This window comes from Alligator mississippiensis, chromosome 11 (genome assembly GCF_030867095.1).
Source record: "Alligator mississippiensis isolate rAllMis1 chromosome 11, rAllMis1, whole genome shotgun sequence".
Taxonomy (NCBI): domain Eukaryota; kingdom Metazoa; phylum Chordata; order Crocodylia; family Alligatoridae; genus Alligator; species Alligator mississippiensis.
In genome coordinates this window covers 44681777-44700467 of record NC_081834.1, presented here as the reverse complement: position 1 = coordinate 44700467, position 18691 = coordinate 44681777, and the positions used below count along the sequence as shown (strand labels likewise).

The following is an 18691-nucleotide window of genomic DNA, read 5'->3' as shown; positions in this document are numbered from 1 at the left end:
CGGCCGGCGAGGGATTGTTTTTGTTTGGCCACACCCAAGATGGCGGTCCCGAGCCGAGCCCGGCGTGGGGGGCGGGGACGCAGGGCACGCAGGGCACGCAGCGCGGCGTGCGTGGCGTGCGCAGCGCGCGGTGACGGAGCGGGGCCGCCGCGTCCCTTTGTTGGCTCAGCGGCGGCAGCGGCGCCTCGTTGTCCCGCGCGGCGCGGGCGGGCGGGGCGGGCGGCCTGCGCGGGGCGGCAGCGCGGGCGGGGCCCAGGCCGGGGCCGAGGCCGAGCCGGAGCCGAGCGGCGCGGGGCTTATCCGGGGCCGGGGCCGGGCCCAGCCGCCGCCCGCCATGGACTCGGACGAGGGCTACAACTACGAGTTCGACGAGGACGAGGAGTGCAGCGAGGACAGCGGCGCCGAGGAGGACGAGGACGACGAGGACGAGGACGACGAGCCCGACGACGATAACCTGGACCTGGGCGAGGTGGAGCTGGTGGAGCCGGGCCTGGGCGTGGGCGGCGAGCGCGACGGGCTGCTGGGCGGCGAGACGGGCGGGCTGGGCCCCGGCGGCGGCGGCGGCGGCAGCGGGCTGGGCGGTGGGCCGGGCCCCGGCGGCGGCGGCCACGAGCAGGACGAGGATTACCGCTACGAGGTGTTGACGGCTGAGCAGATCCTGCAGCACATGGTGGAGTGCATCCGCGAGGTCAACGAGGTCATCCAGGTGCGCGGGGCCGGGGGGCGCTTCCCGCCTGCGACCAAACAGCGCTGGGCCTGGAGGAGACCCCTCCCCGTCCCCCTTCCCCACCCCCTCCCCGGCCCGGCTTGATGCTTGGGCCACGCGGGGGGTGGAGGCGGTGGGGTCATGGCAGCGCGCGGCCCCCTCCCCACGCTGCCCTAGGAGCTCTGCCGCGAGCGCGAGTGCTGCGGCTCCACCGCCCCTGCCTGACATGGCTCCCTTGCAACCGGCCGTGGCAACAGAAGGGGCTGTGGACAAAACGTGGCTTCCCGTCTCCTGTGGAGGTGCCGGGAAGCTGCGTTGGCATGAAGGCAGGGCAGGGGCCGCCGTTAGCGGCAGGTTCAGGGGGGAGCAGCAGGATTCGGACCTGCTCTCAGCTGTTGTTTTTCCTTGAGAAGGTCCCGTGTTCCTGTAAGTGGTGTTGGGCCCCCCTCCCCTCCCCTCCCCTCCCCTCCCCACTGCACCGGAAATGCTCGCGTTGTCCAAGGTTTGCAGGAATAACATTTTGATGAAGGTGGCAGGGATTTTGGTGACACTAAAAGCTCCAGTCGGGAGGGCTATTTATTCTACTGTCTTCAGACAAGATGGTAATATTTTAGTGCTGATGAGTCACTATTTACAAACCAGATGCATCTTGCTGCCTTGTGTCAGCTTCTTGCTACACAATGATGACAAGAATTAAACCACTGGTTTCAAATGGCCCCTGCAGAGATGGGCTTCTGTAGGGTTAAGTGTTTACAGTAAAGCGATGCTTAGAAATGATTGTGTGCTGTCATTCCAGTGTTTCTTTTTTCATTTTACTTCTGTGTATGCCAGGCGATTTAGGATGATGGAGCGCATAGCAGTGCTCAGGAATTGATAGCAGCCTCTAGAATCAGAAAACAGAACTAGGCACTGTTGCTTTTTTTTATATAGATGTGCTCACAGAGTAAATCTTGCTGTGTAATATCTGCCATTTCCGTGCTGAACAAGGCAGATTTAAAAAAAAAAAAAATCATCCTCTTGTAAAGAGGATATTTTGGTACTTAAATTGGACTTTGAGCACTTCACGTTGTAAAACAAAACTTTGCCAATTTTGAATTAAATTGACTAACTTACTGTCCTCTGATCAAATACTGTAAATGAAAAGTAATTGAGTATTGGATATTTGCTGCCAACCAGTTCTGTGGTTTGGCTTTCTTTAAGGAACATTCAAAGTCACTGAATAAGTACCTGGAAAAAGAGTTGGTTAGAAGCAATATATATGTTTTGTACCTTCTGCCTGTAGAGAAAATAATTCTTTATCTCAGTTTGCTCAATTATTGTAGTTCAGCGACTAGTTTATTCAAGTTTGGTATCAATGAGGACTTGGACAAAATAGGAAAGCTTGAGAGAGAGCTGAGATCTACTGGTAAAATCTTGAAGGGCAGTGGACTGGGAGGAACAATTGGTTTTGTTTAACAGCCATAGATATACTCTTTCTTTAAATATAAATGCTTTGATAACCTTTTTTATATTAACTCAGTACACTGTTACATAAATTTGCATTTTAAATGCATCTTACATTATTAAATTAAACTACAGTTTCCACTCGTGTAGCCTGACAGAAGCTAGTAGTCAATAGTTTGTATAGAAAATGTGCACAATATTCTCATGTTTATTAAAAAGGTGAAGAATAAGGCAAATATGTGTATGCTAAGTTTATTACTTACACAAATATAGATATGGAATATAGCTTCTTGATTAGCAACAAAAATAGTACTTAGCAGGGGCTATATTTAGTTGTAAATCAACATTTTAATAGTTCTACCAGCCATTAAGAGATCAGCCTTCCTTGAGTGAAAGTAGCTAAAATGCATAATTGGTAACTTGCCAGCTGTGATTCTTTTGCAGTCTGACCTGGTGTTGACAGTCTCAGCCAACTGTACCCCAAGTAGATCAGTAAAACACTGAAAAATGCTGGTGCCAGTGAGGAGTAGGTTGAGAATACTTTCTTGTGAAACTTTCTAGGCTAACAGTTCAACATCACTTGCTCCTGTGCCTCATTCTCCATTAATTTCTTGGTCTTACTGCCTCTGCAAAGCCATTGGAGTCTTGTCCCTGGTCACCTAGCCTTCTGTGGTGAAGCTGTGAAGTCCATACAACCAAAGGATAGATGTTACTAAGGGGTAATAGAACCTGTAGCTCCTTTGTACGTGCAGGTAATCACTGGGGCCTGATATTGCGTTGCACTTCTTTCCCACTTCTTTAAGTGGGATGCTTTTTATAGGAGCACAGTGGACACCCCCTAGTACAGAATGACTTAAAGGATCAATGCTTAAATGACTTGTGCTGTCTTTACTGATGTTTATATGTGTTTTTGGTTCCAAATTAGTCCTCAGTTTTCAACAAGTTTTGCCAGTTGAATGGGCATGAGTTCAAAAAACATTTTTGGTGTTCAGGCTTGCATAGTACCATAAACTTTTGACCTAATATGAGCTTAAGCAGAGAAGTATGTCAGAAGAGGGGTAAGGGAAAGGAGAGCATTTAATTGTTCATTTGAATGACAACTTATTACTAATGGATTGCTTATCTGTTTGGGGATAAGTAAACTTAATTCAGTACTTATAGAGAGGCTTAAAAAAAACAAACCCCAAACCCAAAATTAATCTTACCAATATTTTATCTTTCTCAGTCTTCTATTGCTGTTTGACTTCTGCTGAAAGCTTCCAGGATTCTTGTCCATTTTTGTGTCTCTGGCATTCAGCCAAGATTATTGCTTCTGTCTTTTTGGTTCAATAAACCTTTTTTTAGGGTCATGTAGTAATACTGATTCAGTATCCTGCTGCAAGTCTGTGGTTGTCATCCTGTGATGTGCTTGTTCCAATTTAATATTAGCTATGGAGAAACCAAATACCATCCACATTATTTGCTTATGTGCCAAATATTAAACAGTAGATTAATCAGTGGTATGATAAGGCTCCTCAAACTATATAAACTACAGCTGTAATGATGAAAGTGAGATTTTTTTTTTAAATGCAGAAGTGCCCTGTATTTGAAAGGTTTAGCATTGACTCTTGCAGTAAAATTGGTCTCTGATCAAAAACTAGGTGCAAAGGTTACCTGTGTAGGCTCTTTTCATTGATCAACCTTGCAACTGTAGCAAAGGAAAAGGTACTAATTGGAGTGAAAACATTATGCTTTGATAAAACAGATTATGATGGGTATAGCTTCCATGAGCTAATAGGTTCAGTGGGTCTTCAGCTGGGTTAAAATGCAGTGCAATTGAGGAATAGCTGTTTAGTACCTAAGTTCTTTAGTTTTATTATGGAAATTAAATAAGTTTACCTCCCCCTGCCACTTGCCTTCTGAATATTAGCTACATGGGAAAAATCTTGAAGAATTTACTGTCAGTGGTTTCATCTGATTTTAGCCTATGCTGAAATTGCAACTAACTTGATAAGAAAATATAGACCTTGAGTACAGAAAACTAAATTTCTGATTTCTTAATGGCAGGATTTAACATGCTTTTGATGCTTTCAGTCAGGATTTAACTACTTTTTCTTGAATCATGATATCCTTTGCTATCTTCAAACATCAGGTGGTTTGCTTCCTCCAGCCATGTGAAGCATGATCATGCTGTTCTAGGACTGGGGGAAAGGATGATCTTTTTTTTATTGGGCATACATTCTTGGCCCCGTGTCCTGGGATTCAGCAACCTGTAGATGCTTGTTGCATTTTCACTCTGAAGGTGGCTGTCTCCATCCTGAGATGCATTTTGCCCTTCTCTTCCTCCTCTCTTTCCCCACCCCCCCACCCAGCTGGGACTTCCAGGGCTTGATGCAACAGAGTGCGTGGTAAAACTAAAACACTACCAAATTACTCTGTCTTAAGTACACTGTATTTACTATATCTGCACACTTGCACAGGAATAAGTAGAATTTTAAATGGTTGTTAATAATCGCTATACATTATTGTACATCTGTTGCCAATTTCTATGGTTGGATTCATATGCTTTTCTTTTTTGGAGGAAGAAACTGTTGTTAGGGCTCAACTAGTGTAAAGGGAGAGATGTGCATAAGCTATTTAAATGCACACAGTTCCTCATCCTAGCTAAAACTTCCAGACCTATTTGTAGGTCAGAATATTGTCTGTATTTTCTTGACGTGATTATTGATTACATAGGGTAGGGGTCCATTCTACAAACCAGTTTTAATCTTCAAAATAAACCACCAATTTTTTTTGCACATTTTTCCAAGGCTTTGGCAGAATAAGTTACTGAACTGATTTATTTTATTTATTTTTTAATGAACAGCACATGTAGCAGGGAATGTCAGTTTGTGGATAAAGTCTCAGACAAAAGACTTTCTTGCTAAAAGGGACATTTTTGATGTGAATGAATATCATCAGGTTTCTCTCTTCTCACATCTTTTAATAAAAAGCTTATGTCTTAATAAATGGTTTACCAACTTTATTAACACTGAGGCTTTTTATTTACTTGTTTCCATTCTGTCTCCACTTATTTCCACTCGCATTTTATTAGCTTGTGCAAGCAAAGCAATCGTGAAAATTAAGTTTTAATTTTTAGAACCACATTCTATTTAAAGTTTCTGCATAGAAGAGTCGGTAACTTGATCTGTTGAAATTTTGTTCAATTTAAATTTGTTTCTCTGCTTTTCATCATAAGCAGAGGCTTGTGTGAATTCAGTCTCTTTCTGGACTTGTTTATCAGTCTTGTCTTGAATATTTGCATATGTGAGTACTAACAGAATTGATCTTTTCCAGATTCTATGACTGTTCTCTCCCCATATTCTTGATATGGTAAAAGTATTGTCCAAGACTCGCTTAAAAACCCACCAAGCGGTAAGAAGGGGAAAAGCTCTCTGGAATCCAGCAGGGTTTCATAACTGCACAGCATGTAACTTAGAGCTTTAACTTGTGCAAAACGTTGAGTATTCTGGCTCGGGTCCAGTCGAGTGCTGTAGAATGTGCGTAGCTGTAAGTGTGGACTTGGGTTCTTTGCAGAACTGGGGCAGAACTTGGCACTACAAAAACTGAGGTTCTAGAACAAGAACAAGGTTTGACCTGAGGCTTGTTACTAGATTCTTAATAACCTACCAAAGGAAAGAGATTTTTGAGTTGCTCTACTGAAAATTGGTGCCTCTTTTTGGGACCAATCCTTCTGTTGTCACAAATCTTGGGGGTTTCTTTTGTCAAAGTCAGATCTTTTCCAGATAAAAGTTTTTGCACTAAAAGCCAGGCTGCTTCTGGGTTACAACGTAGTATTTGTTAAAAATATCAAGGAGCAGCTTTTTCAAGACAGCAGTACACATTGGGATATACACATATTCTCCAGAATGCTCTCGTGCTGTTAAATAGAGCTGTTTTATGGCAAGGGTGAAACTATTGATGCTGTGGAAATGGGCATTTAAAACACTAGGTTTTCCTTTGGACATTTCTGTTAGAACAGAATCTACAAGTTTCTCATCCTCAGGTTTAATATTTCTTCAATGTTGTTTTAACTTGGTGTTGCTAGCCTCATAGTCACTCGGTGTTGCACAGAGTAGGACTGACTGGCCTGTGAGTTGCAGAAAATGTTGGCAATCTACTGGCTTGATTTAAAAAAAAAATAAAAATAAAAACATAAATAAATTTGAATCTTGATGACTTCACATGCTCAGAACTGCCTGACATTAGTAGTCAAAGTAGGTGTCTGTAGAAACAAGCATATTTCAATCTAACTTGACTCAGGCTCTGGTCTAGCCTAGTAATCTGTATGAGCTAAATAGCTGACCTGTTGGAGTAGTTTCAGTGAGTATTTAGGTAGTGTATAATGCAATACTGTTAGGACTCTGAACATTGTGATTCTAGACGGAAATGCTTATTAAACTTCACAATTCTGTCACGTGGTGTTTATAAGGTGTTTCATTATGGCAGGAATGCATTGAGTGTTTCCTGGGAAGGGAAAACTTCATTGTGACAAAGCTTTCCTTTAAGTTCTGTTGTATGTAATTATTGTACAGTTTAGGAATTAATTATATGGTTCATATTTGTTCAGCTTCCTCAGCTGGCTGACCACGCTCTTGATTTTGAAGATCAAACCCTTTTTTGCAGTGGAGCATTAACAAAATAAAGTATTTTATTTAACGTCCCTTCCCCCCACAGATGTGTGAATTGTACTTGGCTGTACTCCTTACAATAAATTGTGTTCCCATATTCCTCTGGTAAGGCAATGATATAAAGCAGTCCCATTGCATTCTACTTATAATGAGACAAGTTAAGCTTACAGGTAAGAAGGCCTAAGCCCAGGGACTCATGATCCCTGGGCTTGACGCATGTTAACCTATTGCAAGTCAAGCTGTCCCAATATAAAGAATGTGTGGTGGGGGAGCTCTGAACACCTGGCACAACCCCTAGAGTGATGTAACCCTGTCCCAGCAGCAGTAAATTTACTGCTGGATGGTACTGGGGGCAGTCACCTTGAACTCACAGGTGTCTGCCTTCCACTGCATAGCCTGTCTGTGTGTGAATAACTGCTGTCATGAAATTGTTGGAGCCAGTTTGTTTGACCTTTGCCTCTTCTTTCACATGCCCAGAGTTTGAGTTTCAATATGCTGGTCTAGTTCACAGCAGATTAAAGCCTATGCCTGGAAAACTACAGCATTCATCTGAAGTGAAACCATTATTTCAAAGGTTAAAAATGGCTTCAAATACTACACATTCCCCACATCTGTCTGCCAACTCTTGGACCTTTCCAGTCTTCTATTTTTCAAATGATTTGCTTCCCAATTAGCTGCAGTTCTGGAGAGACTGATTTTTTTTTTTTAGACAATGGTGACATAGGTTAAATTAATTTGAAGAAATAAGTTTGTAATGTTTCTGTTGTACTTTTGAACTGTAACAAAATAATGAGTAAATCATATAGAGATAATTTTTTGATGTGGTGTCTTGCAGAATGTAGTCCTTGGTCTACTGTCCAGCATTACTTATTTGAACTCAAGTTTATGTTGGTTTCTTGTGTAGGGAAAGCAGCCAAGCCTCAGCGACACGCACAACTAGGCCTGTGGCTTACCTCTTCGGAATTATGCCACCACCCCCTTGAACATTTATGTTCTTACCCTTTGAGTTGTAAGTAGTTAAATAGTAAGTGTCATAGCGTTAACTTTTGACTTGCTAAATGATACATTCTGTGTTTAAGCACAACTCTAAAGAATCTTTGGTATGTATGCAAATGGAAAATGCTGCTGTGTTTTGTTTTTTATTCATAGCTTCCGCATTTGCAAGAAAATTGCCATCTCATTGATTAGAAACATGCACAGAGGGAGTATAAGATGGTCTGTATTCTTAGTGTCGCATTTGAACAAGGCCCAGAATACCAATTCAGGTTCCATGTATATATATGCATTAGAAAAAGCTCTCTCCAAGCTTGTGTGGGCCAATGAAAGAGTATTAGCATTAAGAAGAAATGACTCTCTTTGCCTGTGCTAATGTATTAATTTTATTTTATAGCGTGATAGGTAAATTTTTCTAGTTTATCATTCAAAGCATCACTGCCCTTTTTTTCCTTTGGAAATATTGAGACTCCAAAGGTTTTATCTGACCACTGTCTGGTTCCTTGATCTGTTATTCTTTTTTCACAGGTTTGTGGGGAGGGGGACTGTTTTGTATTGGTTTATTTTTGTCTTGAGCAGTAAGTGAAATCATATTTTATATGTATACTCAGATTGCTTCAAAACATTATGCTCAACACAAGCTCAATTTCAGTAACATTTGTATTTCACTGGAACTCTTGAGTCTCTTCTGAAGAATCTTACGTTTCCATGTCTGGAGTATTAACATATTTCAAATGCTGTAGTATCCTTTACCTGGCATAGTATGTGGAGTATTTATTCTTAGTATTCAGACTACTTTGTGAATGCATACCTAGTGAATAAGGTCTAGCACTGAATGCAGTGGATGAAGTGCCTATTTGCACTAACGTGGTCTCTCTCTTGTCTCACCATTGCTGACAGACACAGACCAAAGTATTCTGTACTTGCTGTGGAGAAGCAGTTTGATATGTATTTAGATGCCCAGCTGAAGAAAATGTTATGCTTTAGCACAGCCTTTCCTTCCTGAAGGCTTTGGAGAGAGCATCGTGGGTATCTGCCTTGACCTTTTGTACTTCTAGAACAGAGTTTGAGTGGGTGAGACTAAAGGAAAATGGAAGAATAGAGTTATGCTTTAGCATAGCCTTTGCTTCCTGAAGAGTAAAACAGCCAATATACCAGTAACATTCAATAACTTAACGTAGTTTTGCCAAAATGGCAGGGGTGGGAGTCAGGCACATGCAAAGCAGTTGTGAGTGTCAGGAGACTTCGTGGCTTGGCCTGAATTTTCAGAGGATGTCTTCTGCAGCTGTGGGAATCTAGGAAAAAGTTAGTTTGCTTACAGATATGTACTAATTCAGGGTTTTGGCTATACCTGGTAACATCATGTCTGATCTGTTCTTCAAATTGTCAGTAACTTTTCATCTTTTTAAGGTATGCAGGCTCTTAACCTTGGTTTCCAGGAGGTAAAATAAATGGTTCCCCAGTGAGTTAAGGGAGTTGTGTTTGGATAAACCAGCACCATCTTACAGTGGAGCATTGTCTGTTTATAAAAAACATGCGAGCAGTTGGTTTGTAATTCTTGCAGTTCCACATGATGTAGCCAACTGGCAAAGTGAAAAGGAAAAAAACCCCATAACTACTTTGAATGCTTTCTCAAGTATTTTAATACTTGTAACTACTGTATTCCTTCTTCAGGAGAAGTCGGGACGAGAGATTCTTCCGAAAAATGAAATGTAAAACATCAAACACTTTTGCTTAACACGTTTGCTGCCTTTTATTTATCTGTTTAGTACTCTGAGAAGAAGAATGATACAGCTGTCAGTACTGCATAAGTGAGAGAGTTGCAGAAAAAACTAAGTTGTTTTAGCCCTATGTTTCAGTCAGCAAAGCTTAGTTCCAGTATGTTGGTTTGGATATGAAATGTGCAGTTTTACACTGTTTTCCTCCCCCATTTAGGATATTGGCACTTAAACAAAAAAATTGTTTTGCTTTCCAAGTGGAAGGTATGGAGGAGGGGGAGGAGAAATTATATATCATAGTAAAGATAGCCCTAGGCCTTGTTGAAATACACTGCTATGCTATACTAGCTAAATGTTCCTGTTATGGAGGCATTTGATCTGTAACAGCAGTTTTACTGATGTATAGGTTATTCCAGCCAAATAAAATAAGTTATGCTGGTAGAAGCATAGTTTTGTCACTGGAGTTGTCAGTAAAACATCCTGTTCTAGACATAATGGCTTCAATTAGATCATTCTTTCATCACTCCCTTGATCAACATGGCTACACTGGTAAAAGTTACTAATTCATAGTTTTAGTTACTGTAATTTTCATGTATGCATTAATGGCTAACATATGTTCGTTTATTTAGAGTTAAGCCTGTTGCTAAATTGAGTGACTACTTTCACTGTCTTTGTGATATCCTCCTTTAACTTTATTTCTGTAAGAGCTTTTCATTTAAATACAGAAGTGGATACTTAGAGGAGTTGACATGCACTGCATGGTATGCTCACGTCTGTTCAGACTGAATCTTCCTAGGCTGGGATGTGAGGCTCCTGGTTCCTTAATCATTAAAAATCAGCTGCTGTTTTTGCTAGGACCTTTGCAACTTGATCAGTTTCCTCAGGACCTCCAAATTTAAAAGTGCAAACATAAGGGGATATAATATTAATGTAACAGGCAGAGACATATTTTTCCTATGTTGCCACTCAAACTCTGTCTGGCCTGTAGGCCTTGTGAGGAGGAGGTATTTAGGAGCAACTTGATTGAGGTCAGCTGAGTCCATGTCTTGTAGGTGAATTTGAAAGTGCATCTTGTTTACATGAAATGATCTGGAGAAAATTGTGAGCAACTGAGAAATGGATGGACACTATTGATATTGCTGGGGGAGTAGACTGAATCAGATGATGGCTGAACCCCAAATCCACATAGGTGACATTTTATGCATTCGCATGTTTGAACAAGGTTGTTGTATGGAGCTACCAATTGTTCAAGCTGACTTCCATCGCTGTCCCATGATTCCTCTTGAGATCTGTGCGTAGAAGTGACGGACTGCTTAGAGGAAGAGATTGACTCAAATTAACTTTCATCTTTTACCTTGGAGCCTGAGCATGAAAGTGGGGGATTTTGGCAACTTACTGATAAGCTTCCCATTACAGCTTTGCTCCTAGGTGTAGCAAACACCTGTTAATCCAGTATTTAGCTCTTTCAGGCATGGGATTCCAATCCTGACAAATAATGCAGTGTCTTTGTGATATGAATACACAAAGCCTGTTACATCTCGCTAGTGGTCTAGGATTTCATCTCTAAATCTGTGGATGCTTCACCTCCAAGACCTTATCGTGTGCATTTTTAACTTCTAAAGGAAAACTGTATGGTTCCAAAAAATCCTCATCTAGGCCATGGTTGATAGAACAGGTGTAATCCACAGTCTGGGTAGACTAGGTAGCAAATTAGCTCAAGGGTTGCACTCAGAGGGTGGTGGTGGACGGGTCAATGTCAACCTGGAAAGATGTGAGCAGTGGAGTCCCTCAGGGCTCAGTTCTGGGGCCAGTGCTGTTCAACATTTTCGTACGTGATCTGGATGAGGGGGTGGGAAGCACCCTGTCCAAATTTGCGGACGACACAAAATTATGGGGTGTAGGTAACACCCTAGAGAGGAGGAACCAGATCCAGCCAACCTAGACAGGCTGGGGAAGTGGGCAGAGAGCAGCAGGATGCAATTCAATAAGGGCAAGTGCAAGGTGCTGCATCTAGGGAGGAAGAACTGCCATCATACCTACAGGCTGGGGGGCGACCTTCTCAGCACCACTGAGATAGAAAAAGATCTTGGAGTCACTGTTGACTCCAGGATGAACATGAGTCGCCAATGTGATGAAGCAGTTGGCAGGGCCAATCACACCTTGTCCATGAATCTGTAGGTGCTTCACAAACAGGTTCAGGGAAGTGATTCTCCCCCTCTATGTGGCACTGGTCAGACTGCAGCTGGAGTACTGTTTCCAGTTCTGGACACCACGCTTCAAGCGGGATGCAGACAACCTGGAGAGGGTCCGAAGAAGAGCCACTCACCTGATTAGATGCCTGCAAGGAAGGCCCTACGAGGAAAGGCTAAGGGACCTTAACCTCTTTAGCCTCTGCAAGAGAAAGTTGAGAAGGGACCTTGTGGCAGCGTACAAATTCATAAGGGGGGAGCAACATGAAGTAGGCAATGATGTGTTTATCAGGGCACCCCCTGGAATAACAAGGAACAATGGCCATAAGCTACTAAAGAGAAGGCTTAGGCTGGATGTTAGGGGAAAAGTTCTTCACGGTCAGGGTTGCCAGAATCTGGAATGGCTCCCAAGGGAGGTGGTGCTCATCCCATCCTTGGGAGTCTTCAAGAAGAGACTGGACAGGCACCTGGCTGGGATCACATGACCCCAGGGTTGATGACTCTTCTTGCCTGCCAGGGGGTCGGACTAGATGGCCCACTGAGGTCCCTTCCAACTCTATGAATCTATCTATGAGAACTAGCAAATAGTCATTTAATGTTTTCTTCAATAAGTCTGTTTTAATGTATTTAAATAATTATTATCATTAGTAAGAAAAATCTTTATTTCAGTTTGTGAAGGATCAGCATCAGTTCAGATCATTTCATGTTTCCTTACTTATATTGTTAACGCTTGATGTTAACACTGACTTTTGAAAATGATATGCTTATGTTCTTCTTCATTTGTCAGCTTGGGCGGTGAAAATTATTGGTACATAATGAATTGCATAATCCAATTTTGGCCAAGCTCTTTAGTTAACAGCTTGGACAAATAAGCTTTAGAGCCAAACCTGTTCTACCAAAGATGCTGTGCACAACATGGTATAGATCTTAAGGGCTGTTTTTATTTTATAAATATATAAGACATTTTACCCTCCACTGGGACTGGTGTCATTTGAAAATTCCTTACTATGCTAATGTAATTAGACCCGGAGTTTCATGCTGCAAACTGGCTATGTAACTAGCCCTCTACTTGTTTCTTGGCTTAGTTCCTTCTTTGCTCATAATTTCTTCCTGATTCTCTAGGCTTCTTTTTTTTCTCCCTGGGCTTTCTCACATCTTGGCCCCTTCCCACCCCCCCCACACCTCCTGTTGTTATTTTGGTTTACTCAATGGAACCATTCATTTCCTCTCCTTTGAATGGGATGCTGTTCACTGCATGATTATACAGCAAAGCAAATCTTGTTCTAATACCCCATAACACGTGTGTGTATTTGTACTCGCACTCAGTCCCCTCCAGCCCCCCCCCCCCCCCCCCCCATTAAAATGCATATGGCTGTGCTGCTCTTGCATTGTCTCCAATGGTTCTCAACCTTTTTAGAGTCAGGGTAAACTTCCACAACTACTTTGAATTTGGTGGCATCCCTGGTTGAGAACTACTGTCATACTGCCTCTGGTTACCCCAGTGGTCCTCAACCAGGGCCCTGCTGCATACTCTTCTTATCTATATTGAAGTTTTCTGATAAGCCTAAAATAGTCAGGAGCAAAGGCACAACTAAAAAGTTTGTTGCCCTGGGCAAAATGTGTCTGTTTCCCTGGGGGTCTGTGGGGGGGGAAGGTTAGTCTTACCTGCCCTGGCAGCCCAGGAAACAGGGTACAGGGACAGAGTACAAAGGGCTGCATCTAAAGCACATGCTTTTGCCACAGCTCTTCCTTGTCTTACCCCACAGGCTCTTCCCAGAAACATTGAGGCACAGGCTAGTATCATCTGTGCACTGCACCTCTGTTTGCGGGAGGAGCTTGTCAGGGTGGACTGGGAAGGGCTGTGGTAAGAGCGTGTGCTTCAGCTGCAGCTGCTTCCCTATCTGCCTCCACAGGAGGCACGTGTGGCACTTCATCCTGGCTGTGACAGCACCTACATTGCAGCACTCCAGATTGCCACGGCATGGCACCCCAGTTGAGAACCACTGGTCTACTGATGGTTGCAACATACCATATTTTCTTGCATACAATGCACACTTTCTTTCTCAAAGAACAGATGCTGGCAACTAGAGTGTGCATTATATTTGTGAAATACCATAAGAACCGTTTCTGCTGCTTATCAGGGGAAACCAAAAGTTAAGTATGCAACACTACCTATGAGGAGCAGAAGAGTGAACATGCTCAGCTTTCTTTCTGCTGTTATTACAAGGAAAGGTTTTTTGGTTTTTTTTTGGTTTTTTTTTTTTTAATTCATTCTGCTTTTCAAAAACATGGTGCAGATGTTATTCTGGAGCTCACTGAGTGCAAGAAAGTACGATAATTTTTTTTAAAGCTGTTGCACATGCCAAGATGTTGCATTGACTCTTTGTTGCAAGCACATTTTATAAGCTACTAAATTGGAGGTGTCTCCCTTTCTAGGCCTAATTGCAGCATCCCTTTACCCAGCAGTGCTGCTTATCCAGAAAAGCAGTAAGGCAGTAACAGAGCCTTTTCTGTAGCTTCAGAAATGCATTCTGTCTGCTCCTCACACATCCCATTATATCTGAAAGATGCATTTTGTTTACGCCATTGTGCATTATTTAATGGATGCCTGTAAAAATCCGGATGCATCTTGGGATTCGGTGCATGAGAGAGAGAATCTTACTTTGAGTAAATCCAAGTGAGCTAACAGTTATTATTCGTGTGGTTGTATAAAAGCAGAAGGCTTTGTTCTGCGTAGAAAGGGAGATGAGCTTAAAGGAAGAGCTGGCTGCAGACCTGCAGTATTCTAGAAATTAGTTTGTATATGCATTCTTAGGCACTGGGCCAAGATTTCCATCACTCAGATTTTTTGTGGGGGGCGAGAAGAGCCAGTAGTGTTTCAGCTCCTGCCTAGATATGTTAAGGTGTACTGCTTCCTGGCCTGTGCTCAACTAACTTTTTATCCTTGTATATCTCATCCATCACCCAACAGTGAAATATTAGAGAAGTTGGGAAGGTGTTCCGCTGAAGCACTTAATTTTCTACCAGTTGTCAGCATTTGTCTTTAAGGGGCTTCCACACATCAGTTCAGGCTGTACTAGCATTTTCTTTTCCTAAATCCAGGTTCTGATGCCAGATTATCTTGTGTTATCACCAGGAAAATTCAAAGGCTTCCAAATGGGTGTGTCAGCTGGTGTTCAGCTTATCAGGTGCAAGATGTATGAGTTTCATCTGACTACTGAACAGAAGAAAGAAGAGCAATTTGGATATAGATCAGTTTTAGGCTTTGTGCATATGAACATACATGAGTATGTTCATTTTAGTAAGGATGTGTATTCTTGTTTAAACAATGTAGTTAAACTGATACAGGCCTATGTGTAGACAGGGGTTTCGGAAATGCTTCAGTGAAAGCCAGGAGCTTCTCGGCTCTTCACAGTTCTTCATTTGCTGTATTGCATTGCAGAAGAATGTATTCTCCACTCTCTTGATGAGCCTGGATAGTTAACAGAAAGATCATCAGCAGCTGATGGCTGCAGTCAAGATAAACTGCAGGTATAGTGAGTAGACTCTTGGGAATGCAATGACGAGTTAAATAGAAGCTATCATGCTGTTTAGACCCCAAATTGTACCATGTGTAGAACTGACTTCTTCTGAAGAGACTCTTTGGGTATGTGTACCTTGATATAGAAGGTAGACGCTGTGCGTCTCTAAATTAGCTCAAGCTGTGTGAGCCACCTCTACCTTCCTATATCTTAAAGGTCTGCTGTATGTAGCGCTTCCTGCTTCTTGAGCAGAGGCCTCTTAGCTGTTTTTGGATTACATGACTGTAATTACAGGTAGTAGAGACAGGAAGAAAGGGAGTGGGGGTAGGGTGCATGAGAACCAGAAGTCAGGATCAAGAACTTGCGGGTTTGCCAGTGGTATGGTGCCTGTGCTTGCAGTGCCTAGTGCCAGATGAATTACAAACAGACTTCAGGAGAGGATGTGATGTGAGCCAAGCATGACATCTGACCCTGAAGTTCAGCAGAGCTTCTGGGGTTGAGTTTGGGGGGTTTTTAATTAGGTGGTTGAGTGGCTGTGGGCTTGACAGTTGCCTTACAGTTGACTTGAGCTAGCAGTGTAGCATACATTTGGGGCCTACATAGGGTAATGCCTCTATGTTGGAAATACCAGCTCAAGAATAAGAAGCACTTCCTTCTGTTTAAGGGTCTGTAAAACTGAGTTACAGGGTCTTGCTAAATGATTTGCAGACTCATCACTAAAGCATAGTCTAAGGTAAAAAGGCTGCTGGAATAGATACATTGGCAAATCTTTCTAATGTAAATGCAGCTTATGCCAGCAAAAACACTTATTTTGCTGGGGTAGCTTGTATCAGTTCTCTGTGCAAAAATAAGCTAAAGCAGCAAAAGCATTTCTGGGCCAGTATAACCAGATCTGCAATAGGGCTCTTGCTGGTATATAAAAACAAGGATTGGAGGGAAGAGTTAATCTTGTCCCTGCTAAGCATTGCAATACTGGGAAAAAGTTACTGTCATGTAGCCTGCTTTACCCTCCCCCAACTCTTATTAAAATAATTGTTTTAACTTTATTAGGAACTGCAGGTTACAGTATTGACACTCAGTGTATCCTGTTAAAACATACACATGTATTTTTTTTCCATTGCTACTAATAGGTATTCCAAGGGGTTAAATCCTTAATTTTTTTTTTTTTTTTTTTTTTTTTTTTTTACTGCAGTGTGGCTGAAACTTGGCAGGACATCTGTGTCTTTCTCTTCTGAGTGATATAAAAATAACATATGAGTTGGTTCTAGAAGTGGAAAAATTGGAAGGGTAGCAGTAAAGATTCAGTTCTTTTGACTGTACAGACTTCTACCTGATGTTGTTTAATGTTCATTTTAGATCAGATTGTGTATCTGCCATGGAATTGTACCACAGAATTTATTTACAGGCTCAGTTCAGTGAGCCACGTGTTAGAGTGAGCATTGCAGTGGTGGTGAGAGAAATCCACCTCTGTGCAGTTGAGTTTTGTGTCTCAAAAATGAATTCCAAAGAGGTGTGGGTTATCCTGAATGCTATCTTTTGTTGGAGTCTGGACCTGAAATTCCTTTGGCTGAAGCACATGACGAGAAGGGAAATAGACTTCACTAATTATGGATGCTGCCTGTTTCTGAGCAAGGAGCTGGACCTTTACATGTGCAAGAGGAGAAGGCAGAAAGGGTTAGGCAGCCTTTGGCTGGCACCTAACTCAGGACTTTACTGGAGAAGGAGGTAGGATTAATCTAAAAGAAATGTATTTGGGGTTTTGTCTTCCTACTATGAACTGTCCATTCCTGGTTAAGGCATGAGAAATTACTTTACTTACCCTGTATTGCTTTCTTCTCTGTGGCAGTCCCTGAAGGGTTGATTTGAGAAGCTTGAGCACCCACCTATGAACTCAAACTCTAGGCAAATGTGTATGAGCACCTGGAGGGTGGAGAATATGGGAGTACTGGTTGCAGGGTCCATGGTGGCTGAAATATCAGTGACCCACTGCTCCTAAAAGAGATCTGCAGGTGGGCATGCACGTACAAGATCCAGGGCTCAAAGCAGTGACTGTTTGCTGCCCAGACTCATTTAGCCTAGAAGTATGTGTAGACGCCAGTGTCTGGGTTTGCTTACAGCACTGTCCATTTAGAGAGGGGTCTGGGCCAAGCTGGGATACCAGAGGGTTTATTATATTACTACTTTTTGAAATCTGAAATAGTAGTCCAGTTTTACTTTGTGGGTTTTCCCCCTCACAAACATTTTTGGTGCTGCTCTGAGTGTATTGTTGTTTAGACTCTTAACAGTATATTGATAACTATATGAGAAACTATAATTGGGAAACTACACAAGATTGTTACTTGAGATCTCTTTTAAAGGCTTTTGTTTAACAGTAAGTGAAAGATTTACCACCTGGATTCTGGGTGCTAGTCTAATACTATTATTACTAATGGCAAATGTGTAACAATGTTACTGCTTCCATAATTGTATGCCTCCCTTGTTCAAGAATTGTAACAAAATGTTCTTTTAACATTTAAGATTGCAAACCCATAAATAGGCTTAGCATAATTTGATTTTTTTTTTTTTACTTCAGTGGCTAAAATCAATGTTTATTTTTAAGCATTTATTTTGATTTTTATTGATTTGAAATTTTCAGGATTGCACACAGTTAGGGGCGTGTTTTGATTTTTATTGATTTAGCACATTCATGCACACACAGTGGCCACTGCAGGAGCTGGGGGCCATGCTGGTAAACCTTGTGCTGAGAAGGAGGGGTTGAAGGGGCAGGGCTGGTAGCACCCAGGAGCCTGATGCCACTGGCCCCTTGCTCTGCTTGAGTACCAGCTAGAGCAGTGGCCAAATTGCCATGGAGCCCTGTATGATTGGGGCAGGGGTCAAAATCCTGTGGGGGCCAGGTTCCTCCAACCCCCACTTCAGCCCCTCCTCCCAGCACACCCTTACCAGCATGGCCTTCAGCTTCTGCAGCAACCACTACTGGTGTGTGTGCGTGCACATGCAGCGCCCCCTGCCCCAGATTTCTATACCTTTGTCCCAAATCTTAAGGGTTTTTTTTTACGTCTCCTTTATGTAAATTTAAATGATACAGACAGAATTTTTTCCATCAGTCTGAGAGTGTCAGGTGAAATTTGATGTCTGTCGATTTTTAAAAAAGAATCCTGCCAAGCCTACCCATAAAGTAATAGATGATAACTTCATCACGTACCACGTATGCATTTGAAGTGCCATTTCTGAAGTTCAGAGCTCTTGATTTTGTTACCACAGGGGATGAGCCATCCTCTGATCGTAGCTTAATGAAGTTATCTCCTGTCAGGGGAGTGGAGTACTGCAGAGGGAAAAGAACTAAGCAATTGTGCTGGCTGCCTGTTGGGGTGAAGGTCCCAACAGTAATAGGTGTCCCTGAGTGGAGTTAATCAGGCACAAAGGTGACTCTGTTTAAGTGGTGAGCACTTTTCCAGGTGGACCACACTTTCCT

At 42.5% G+C, this 18691-nt stretch overlaps 1 protein-coding gene across 1 annotated transcript in view; it reads left to right on the top strand.

Annotated features, from left to right (window-relative positions):
* Positions 1-221: 221 nt before the first annotated feature.
* Positions 222-18691, top strand: part of ARIH1 (ariadne RBR E3 ubiquitin protein ligase 1) — an 87402-nt gene continuing 68932 nt past the window's right edge. The window contains exon 1 of the mRNA XM_014604473.3: positions 222-706. Within this exon, the coding sequence (XP_014459959.2) occupies positions 335-706 (372 nt within the window). The 5' untranslated portion in view covers positions 222-334. The remainder of the gene's footprint in view (positions 707-18691) is intronic.